The following is a 10,049-nucleotide window of genomic DNA, read 5'->3' as shown; positions in this document are numbered from 1 at the left end:
TAGAATTAACTTCCAATGATGGAGCAGTTATAACACGAGAAGCTGGGGAATTCTGGGAATTATAGTTCACACAGCTTAAAATTGCTGAGGTTGAGAAACTCAAGTCTTGCAGAGGTCTCCAAACTTAGCAACTTTAAGACTTGTGGACTTCAACTCCCAGAATTCCTGAGCTAACATGACTGAAGGAGGAATTCTGGGAGTCGAAGTCCATAAGTCTTAAAAGTTTCCAAGTTTGGAGACCCCTGGTATTAAGGAATAATTTCCTGATTGTAAGAACGATTTTTTTCAAACTTGGATCTCTTTCTGTAAAGCTTCCACCCATTGGTTCTTGTCTCCCTTCCGGAGAACCCATCACATTTGGAAATACGATGCTAAAAAATATCCCTAAAGCGGCCCACCGGTTTGTGCACAAAGGAGCCATTCCGCAAACTCCGTCCCGTTTTTCCCCGCCTTCCCGTGTGTGTATTGAAGGCGGAGATGGGCAGAGGTGACGTCACCCACCCTCCAGTCTTTCTCTGTCAAAGTTTATAAGTTCTGTTGTTAAGAAATGGCCACTCGCCTGTTTGAGGATAAAGATCACGCTGCTTTCTATAAGAAATACAGGCTCTCGCTTCAGGAGAATTTGCGGGCCGTGATCCTCGCGTTCCTAGAGAAAAAGGTAAAGATGGGAGAGCGGATTGCGTTGGGACTTTTGTAGAGATGCAGTCCCAGGTTGAAAATGGTCCACCGAATCACAGGTGCCCGTGATGTCGAGCTGGCCATGCCCCCCCCCGCGCCCACCAGCCCTTCCCATCAAACACAACCCTGATGCAGCCCTCAATGAAATCAAGTTTGACATCCCTGTACTATGGGATCTTTTCCTGAATTTAGTTCAAGGTTAGTAACTCATGATTATAAGCCTCCCCTCTGTATCCCTCAGCCACCCCAGCCCTACAAAATTTCTGCTTTTTAGTCAGTTCCAAACTCACAGATGAGTGACTGCCTAACATTTTTATTTTCTGAAAATACCTCTGAGGTCATAATACCTCAAGCGTCTTTAGAAACAAAAAGGCACCAGAGATCAGTTATTTTATCTTTCAGACAGGGAACTCAAGCAAGCTCTGCATTTCCATGACATCAAGGTAATTCCTCAGTGGCAAGAAGATGTATATAAATTAGGTGGTAACAATTAGTTTAGGACCTGTTGTTGAAAACTAAAAACTCTTCTTTTGTAAAACACTGAAGAAGATAGTGCTATAAATCACTCTCTGTCTTTGAGATTTATTGCTATTTTTCCTCCAAAGGTGAAGTGCTTCCAGCTGGGAGTGGATGTGGGATGCGGCTCAGGTCAAAATACTGTCCTGCTGGCCAAGTATTTTGAAAAGGTGGTTGGAACAGATGTAAGTGAAGCTCAGATTGAGGAAGCTAAGCGAGCAGCACACCCTCTCAATGTCTCATATCTGTAAGTAAATGTTCAGGATACTTGGACAATTTTGGCTTGTAACATGTCCACAAAATGGTTTACAGAAAATCTTTGCTCATCTTGCGTGAAATAAGCTCATTAATGATTAGCAAAGATTTTTCTGGCACATAATTAGAGTCTAAGGAGCCAACTTTTGGTAAGCAAGTTGAAACAGAGTGCAAAAGCTTTTTGGGGTGGGGGTGGGGAATGCAGCCACACTTTCACCAGGAGATGGTATAGAAGGCAAATGCAATTGTTTGTTGTCAGCAAAGGAGTACTAAGTACTGTCATTGCTTTGCTATTCTCATAGTGCACGTCCTGCAGAAGAGTTGCCTTTTGAGGATAACTCTGTAGATCTCATCACAGCCTTTAGCGCTGTGCACTGGTTTGATTTCCCCCGCTTCATAAAGGAAATGGACCGGATTCTCAAACCATCTGGCTGCTTTATCTTGTGTTCCAACACCCTCGATATGGAGTGGCACTATGGAGATCAGTCTGAGAAGCTGACAGAGATCTTCAAGGAGGTAAGCACTGTGCAAGCACCCAGGTGAGTGATGGCACCTATTGCTGCATGCATACAGGTGGTCCTTAAATCAGTCATTTTTGCAATCATTCAAGATTACAACTTTAATGAAGAAAGTGGCTTAAAACCTGTCCTTGCATTTACAACAGTTGCAGCATCCCCAAAGTCAAGTGATCAGAATGTGGTTGCTAGGCAACCAGCATGCATTTACAACAGTTGCAGCATCCCAGTGTATTGTGTTAGCCATTTGCAACCTACCCAACCAACTTCTAACAAGCAAAATCAGTAGGGAAGCCAGATTCACTTAACCGTGTTATTAACTTAACTGCAGTGATTCACCTGACCACAGTAGCAAGAAAGAGAGTAAAATGGGGGGAAACTCTCTTAACTGCCATGTTTAGCAACAGAACTGTTGCACTCAGTTGTGATCAGAAGTCAAGGACTATCCGTAGAGTACATCAAGAACTCAATTATTTATCAATGGTTTGAATCTTCTTAACCCTATAGTTACATGACCTCTTTAAACCCTGCAGGAATCTTAGATGGCAACTGTGCTGTCCCAGCCAGTCTATGGGAATTGGATAGTTACTTAGGAATTATGAGCTGTCCCCTTAAGGGAATGCATCATGGTAAATGTAGTGAAAAGGTATCCTGGGAAATGTAGTTCATGTCACGTGGCCACATCTGTAATCCTGATTGGTCACTAAATTGACCCTAGATGGGTTGGAGTTTTCCTCACTTTTGCCTGAACTCTCTAACTCATGGCAGCTGCTTTCTATCACTACAAGATGGGTTAGGAGATAACCATCTTTTACTACAAAGCAGATATGCAAAGGATTGGTCATTAAAGAAGAACTTCATCACAAATGTGAGTTATGAGGATACCTGATGAACCAATAAATGTAATTTGTTATGGACATCTTGTTGAGTTTATCTGCATCTGCACAGCTTAAAAATCCACTATTGTGCAGGAGACAGAAAAGCAACAGAGAGGTAACACCAAAGTCTTTGCTGCCACCTAATGGTGGCTTGGATCTTGCAACCCAGATATGGTTGTCTTGCCTTCAGTATCCAGCAGGGCATCTGCATCATTTGAGAATGAGATCCACTGCATGCACTCTTTCCTTTTATCTGTTCGACATCCGCCAGTTTCATTTACAATTTTGTAATTAAGGAGAGAAAGTGCACATAGGGAAAATTCATGAAGAAAAAGACTTTGATGCTATTGCTTTGACTTAGAGGATAAAGGGAGTCCGCAAAGCTCAACGGTGTCTCTACTATGAAATCATGTCTTTCTCCTTTTTCTTTTATGCAGGTTCAAGCCCAACTTCTTCCTTATACACATGAAAGGGTCAAATACGTTTCGGATGACTATAAAACAATATTTGATGCTCTGCCCTTCGAGGATAAGGAAAGGTGAGTGGTAGATATATAAGTTTCTATGAATCTGAGGTTAGCTGACTGTGGGGTTCAGCCGATGTACAAAATTACAAGAATGAATGAAATTGGTGGTGATTTTATCAATGCCGTTACAACTGACAACGCTACATCTAAAAGGGGAAACCGTTTCTATTCAATGGGACATTGTTCTAAATAGACATATTGCATTCTTTTTCCCAAGCACTAACTGCAGCTGCCCTTCCTTTGCTAACCTCAGTAAACCTAGGATTATTCTAGACCAGAGGTCTCCAACCTTGACAACTTTAAGACTTGTGGACTTCAATTCCCAGAACTCAGCCAGCTCCTGGCTGAGGAATTCTGGGAATTGAAGTCCACAAGTTGCTGAGGCTGAAGTGGACTGCAGAACCCAGGGGATAAAGTTTATGATTCCACCTTAAATAATATTTTGCTTTTTTTTACAGAATCACAGATATTGTAGATAAAGTTCCCAAAAGTGTCTCTGAATTACTGGGATATCTCCAGTCCTTTTCTATGTACCACTGTTTGCTAAAAGCCCAGCCTGAGGCAGCCAAATCTCTCATTCAGAATACTGAACAAAGGTAATATGATGACAAATAATTCAACAGAGAAAGTCTGATTCGATAAGATAAAATAAAGGATTTTTTCCCCTAATATTATTGATTTATACTAAAATAGCAACCTTCAAAATAGTCAGCAAAAAAATAATTCAGTAATATAGGCAGATAAAGCTAGTGGTATACTCAGAATTAGTAAATCCATTCCAACCCTGTTCCATCCAAGTGTGTTGCGTCTGTCAAAATTCCCAAAACAAAACAGCCCCAACATATTTAGAATACCAAGTTAGAGAAGACTGAAGACATCCAAATGTTAACAGTGAAATAGCTGTATATGTTTTCTATAAGAGGGAGTTCTAGAGTTTGCAAGGTGGAATTAAGTTGCTTTATGGTGAGGTGGACCGCAAACAAGTTTAGTAATGAATAAAATTAATATGCTTAAATTATTCTCTTAGTGCAAAATGTTAGGAAGATGTGGGTTGAAACCTGACTGCCAGCTTCACTGGGTTAACTAGCTAGGACTTACAGCCAGATGAGCTAATTCTACTTTATTGTAAAGCTACATTGATAGTCTCTTGCAAGTCTAAAAGTACAATTCTCCCACTGTCTCCTTTGCAGCCCAAGAAACTAGGGAGGGTGCCTTACTAGCTTCTTGCCCTGAGCACTATGCAGCTGCAGGCAATGCTGCTTCTTATCTGATTCTTCTCAGTGTCTCTTAGTCCAGTCTTTGTTTTTTAGTTGAAAAATTGTTTAGTCAAAAACCTGTACTGGCAAAAATAATTACTTAGTGGGGAATAGATATGTTCCCCAAGTGTTTAACTAGCTAGCTATTGACTGGCATACATGTTCATTCTGATATAATTATGGATTATATATTGCACTGGACTTTGTGACTGATTTTTAAATTTCCCCTTTGTAGAATTCTGGAGACAATGGGAGTTTCTTCACCTGAAACCATGCTGGAGATTTGGACTCGACAAGTTTGCATTCTGGGTAGCAAGAGCTGTAAAAAGTAATTTTGGCCTGCTTGGGGGGTGTTCCAACAGGATAAAAAACCAACCCATTTCAGTGCCAAGCTTCAGTACAATGATTACTACTTTTGAACAGCTTTCCCACAAAAGCAATGCCCTATTTATTTCTGAGAGGAATAGAAAGCAAATGTAAAGTTAAGTAAACATTAAAAAATGAAAGAGCAGAAGGTGAGGTAAAAGGAACATTGGACTTTAAAGAGCTATTCAAATTTCTACCCATAACACTCACAAGAGTTACCTTGAGCTAACTATTGACTAGGTTTAATTTACTAATTAAACTAGACTGGGAGTTGATTTCCATGCCTTTTAAAGTTGCTCTAAGATTGAGAAACAGTAGACTGTTGTGTAACACACTGCATGTGACTCAGCAACTGCAGTTTGTCAAACATGGCAGTCCAGCTGCTGTCAAAACCCAGTGTAATAGTGGTGCTAAAGTTGCTGCTTTGGTTACCAAAAGATCTCTAGGTTCAATTTAAAGTGTAGGTTTTAACCTGTAAAACTTTTCATCATTACTTTGGTGTAGGTTCAGGATTGTTTGCAGCGAGAATCTGCCTGTCCTGTGCATTTATTCCAAAATAAATGTTCTGAGTGTCACATAAGGTTTTAGGGAAGGGGCCCCAGGCATAATGGGACAGCTGAGACAGTTTGACTGCCAAATGTGCCTGGTGTTTGCAAAACCTTAGAACGGGTCTTCAAACTTGACAAGCTTTAAGACTTGTGGACTTCAACTCCCAGAATTCCTCCTCCAGTCATGTTAACTCAAGAATTATGGGAGTTGACGTCCACAAGTCTTAAAGCTTGTCAGGTTTGAAGACCCTTGCCTTAGAATTAAAATAGAATAGAGCTGGAAGGGACCTTGGAGGTCTTCTAGTCCAGCCCCCTGCAGATGAGATTCTGCCAAAATGTTGCTACAACTTTAAAAGCACAACTATAATGATGTGGGAAAATACCCAAACAAAGCTGAATACCGTACATATAAATACCCGCAAAAACTTAAGAAAACATATATATATATAACTATAATAAATCAGTAATAAAAAGCTACCTATTAAAGACCTAAGAATCATAAAACTGCAAGATTACACTATACCATTCATTTATTCCATGGATCAACTTCAAGGATTTTTTCATAATGCCGTCTTTTATAAACAGGATTAATTATTTTAGTGCCTTCGGTTTCCTTTTAGATGCTGCTGTTTATCTTCATTCTGCATATTTTCTATACATAGTTATGTTTTGGACTAATTAAAACACCCAGAGAGAGTTCTTTCAGTTAAAAAGAACTTTAGAGAAAAATATTGCTTTTTTGATTTCAGGGGTTCATAAATATACTTCCCTAATTGGACTTGATGAAGTAACAGGCTCTGCTTAAACATGGTAAATGAATGCTTTTGTACACTAATGTGCTGAAACATATCTTCAGTGATCCTGGATGAATATCAGTTAAATATTATGAAACTGCCATTTAAAAAATCAGTTTCCAATGAAAACATGCCTATTAGAACATATAAAATGTACCAAAATCAAATAAAGAATAAAAATAAAGCATTAACAAAAGCATCAAGAGGAAATTAAAAACCACAACAGCATTTTAAAAAAGAGGATTTGTTTTCATCAAAAAAGATGACAGACCATATCTCGCTGGGGGAAGACCTTCTAAAGTTGGGAACAACTTATGAGAGGCATAAGGAGATATTCTGTAGATCAGTGTTTTTCAACTCTGATAACTTTAGGATGGATGGTCTTCAACTCCCACAATTCCTCAACCAGTATTGTTGACTGGGGAATTCTGAGAGTTTAAGTCCACTCATCTTAAAGTTGCTAAGGTTGAGAATTATTTTAGGATATAGGAAAGAAGCAGTGAGAAGAAATGATTCATCAGATGCTAGGCTCCCAAGCAGTTGAAGGGTTTAATAGATTAAAGCTATCTTGAATTAGAAGTAGAAATGAACAGTAAGCTGTAAAATACTGATGTAATACTGTATACTGTGTAAAAGAAATTAAGGAATAAAATATTATTGCCCAGTTCCATGAACTAATACCTGGAATACGAATGTACCAAATTGGTCACAGAGAATGCCACACAGTACATGTTGTAGTAATCTAAAAAATAGTTAATTACCAAGGCATAATTAATTGTCTGAAGTTGTCTTTGTCCAAGCAAGGTTATAAATGAGACACATTTGAAGAGCAGAAACCCCAGCTTCTCTGCCCCTCCTCTGCACCAAAAAACATTGGGGTGCCTGTGAACAGACATTCCAAGAGGCTCAGAGGAAATTTCTGCCTTGGAAAAGAGTCATAATAAATGGAATAACAGAATTAGAGGGGACCTTGGAAGTCTTCTATCTTGTCCACCCCTGCTCAAGCAGGAGACCTCTGAGTCATTGATGCACACAAGCAGATCGACCCCCCTAGGATAGGTTTGCAATCAGTTTAATTTGTCCTCCATATCAATGGTAGGATTAAAAAAAAAAATACTATCAGTTTTGTGGGCATGGCTTGGTGGGCATGGCAGGGGAAGGATACTGTAAAATCTCCACTCCTGGGGGAAGGTTACTGCAAAATGTTCAAAACTGAACAAGGAGAGATTTAACCTGGAAACAAGGAGAAACTTTCTGACAGAACAATCAACCAATGGAACAGCTTGCCCTCGGAAGTTGTGGGAGCGCCATCAGTTGAGACTTTCAAGAAGAGATTGGACTGCCATTTGTCAGAAATGGTGTAGGGTCTCCTGCTTGGGCGGGGGTTGGACTAGATGACCTACAAGGTCTCTTCCAACTCTGATTATCTGTATCTGTAAACATCCCATTCTCTCCCCAACCCCACTAACCTGCTTTACAGCTCCGTTCTCCTGTGCAGGACAACAAAAAAAGACCCAGCTGATGAGCTGGGACTCGGGGGGCAGAGAATAGATGGGGTGAGGCCAGTCAGAGGTGGTATTTGCTGGTTCTCTGAACTACTCAAAATGTCTGCTACCGGTTCTCCAGAACTGGTCAGAACCTGCTGAATACCACCTCTGCTCCATATCCCATTTTCACTGTCATCTCTCAACTGTGTATAGTGCCCTGCCTTTTTGATGGGGAAAACAAAGGGAGACTAAATAAGGCAAGGCAACAAAGACGTGGAAGACGGAGACTTCAAACAGTGGGAGAAGAAAGTAAATTTAAAATATTTTCCCTTTCTCAAACAAAACAATGCAGGATATATATTGCAAGGGGTCCAAATGTGACAGGCAGAATAATTTTGGTTTAAAAATAATTGGTCTTTCCAGACAATGGGCTGGATTCAAAGTTTGTCAAAGGTGTGCCACTAAAATCAGTGAGACCTGTTGGATTCAGTCCTGTTGGTTTCAAGGGGATAAATCTATTTCCAGGTCTATAAAACACAGGCAAGTTGCTGACTTTAGAAAGCAAACAGTACACTTTTAAATTGGTCAGCAGTACTGAAGTACTTAATGGAGTTTCTATAACAAGAGGCAACCCACATCCAAAGAGCTATGGTTTCCATACAAAAAATGACAAATAGGCAGCTTTAGTGATTGTTTTGGAAGCTTCCTAGAGACCATTGTGTGGCGTGGATGTAGGTCACAAAGGTGGAGGAGGAGGTGACCTTTGATAGGAGGGTAAGGGAGGCTGGTCATCTCCTTGGGGATTCTAGTGGCTTTATGACTTCACCCCCGCAGGCTAAAGTGTCAGTTATTGTCAGTTATCAGTGTTCAGTACAAAGGTGCCTTCCCAGAGGTAAGTTGCTCTTCAGTTTGGCTCCTGGACTCTGGGGAAGCTTCCCTCTTTTAGTAGCCAACTCTTAGAGGGGTAAGTGAGGGTGAGAGTTTGGGTTAGGTTTAGGGTGAGGGGATGAGGCTGAAAGGCTGAAAGGGAGGGACAGGCTGAGAGAAAGAATGAAGTTGAGAGAAAGGATCAAGGGGAGGGGCACATGGAGGGAATTAGGTGTGGGGAATGGCAAGAAGAGAAGGAAATGTATACAGGGGAAGGGAAGGGTGAAAGATGGGGAAGGGAAGAGGAATAAAAAGGTGGGTGGGTAGGAGAGGGAGGGGAGAAGGGAAGGAAAGGGGATGAAGGGGAAGAGGACAAAGAAGTGGAGTGGGCCTGGTAGGAGAGGGGAGGAAAGGGGGGAAAGTACAGGGAGAGGAGGGAGGGTAGGCAGAAACAGGGAGGGAGAATTCTATTGCCTTTATGACTTCATCCAGGCAGGTCATTATCAGAGGTAAGGGAAGGAGAGGGAGGATGACAGGCAGGGAAGAAGTTGGCAAGCAATGGAGCTGGAGGAAAGCATTTCATGCCACAGAAACCATTTCCCTCTAGGACCAAAAAAGCATCAGCAGCATTTCCAAGGATTTTTTTTTTTCAACTTTTCACTCTAATACAGTAGTTCTGTGATTTCCTGTTGGTCTCCTATCCAAATATTAATCTGCTCTTTTGCTCCTGCATAGTTTCCGAACTGGCCCAAGCACTTTCAGCTGCCGATACACACGCGCGCAAGCCAGCAACTATGTAAAGAGTAAAATCTTTACCGGTGTCAGTCTGAGCCTCTTTGCTTGCTTTATTTTATTTTATTTTATTTTATTTTTATTTCATTTCATTTCATTTTATTTTATTTTATTTTATTTTATTATTTTATTATTTTATTATTTTATTTTATTATTTTATTATTTTATTATTTTATTTTATTTTATTTTATTTTATTTTATTTTATTTTATTTTATTTTATTATTTTATTTTATTATTTTATTTTATTTTATTTTATTTTATTTTATTTATTTTATTTTATTTTATTTTATTTTATTTTATTTTATTTTATTTTATTTTATTTTATTTTATTTTATTTTATTTTATTTTATTTTATTATTTTTTTACTTGCTTTCCACGGCTTATATTTTCTGACGGAATCGGAAAACCGTTAGAAACCCTGAAGCTCGGAATTCGTGCTTCTCTAAACTTTTTTCCGTCTAGAGAGGCACAGGAGCCTTTAACATAGCGGCGCAGAAAAGCCAATCAGCGACCTCTAAAACCGACGACCAATAATCGTTCAGGAAATCGTGACGCGTGCCCCGTCTCGTT

The 10,049-nt window shown here is 39.8% G+C and overlaps 1 protein-coding gene across 1 annotated transcript; it reads left to right on the top strand.

Annotated features, from left to right (window-relative positions):
* Positions 1-464: 464 nt before the first annotated feature.
* On the top strand, positions 465-5,265 carry LOC113415136 (putative methyltransferase DDB_G0268948). The gene is made up of 6 exons (XM_026672403.2): positions 465-658; positions 1,284-1,441; positions 1,752-1,965; positions 3,280-3,380; positions 3,827-3,964; positions 4,860-5,265. Exons 1-6 carry the CDS (start codon positions 548-550, stop codon positions 4,954-4,956), a joined length of 819 nt encoding a protein of 272 aa, XP_026528188.1. The 5' UTR covers positions 465-547; the 3' UTR covers positions 4,957-5,265.
* Positions 5,266-10,049: the final 4,784 nt, after the last annotated feature.

The sequence above is a fragment of the Notechis scutatus genome, chromosome 1 (assembly GCF_049901735.1).
Source record: "Notechis scutatus isolate UNSWTSFEM ecotype Mainland chromosome 1, rNotScu1.2, whole genome shotgun sequence".
NCBI classification, from domain to species: domain Eukaryota; kingdom Metazoa; phylum Chordata; class Lepidosauria; order Squamata; family Elapidae; genus Notechis; species Notechis scutatus.
Note: the sequence above shows the minus strand (reverse complement) of the source record. Positions and strands in the feature narration are given on the sequence as shown.

Excerpts from the sequence above, each read along its gene's own strand:
- LOC113415136 (XM_026672403.2), top strand. The coding sequence starts at position 548 with ATGGCCACTCGCCTGTTTGAGGATAAAGATCACGCTGCTTTCTATAAG. Across the intron at positions 659-1,283 it reads TCGCGTTCCTAGAGAAAAAG|GTGAAGTGCTTCCAGCTGGG; the intron begins GTAAAGATGGGA and ends TTTCCTCCAAAG. Across the intron at positions 1,442-1,751 it reads CCTCTCAATGTCTCATATCT|TGCACGTCCTGCAGAAGAGT; the intron begins GTAAGTAAATGT and ends CTATTCTCATAG.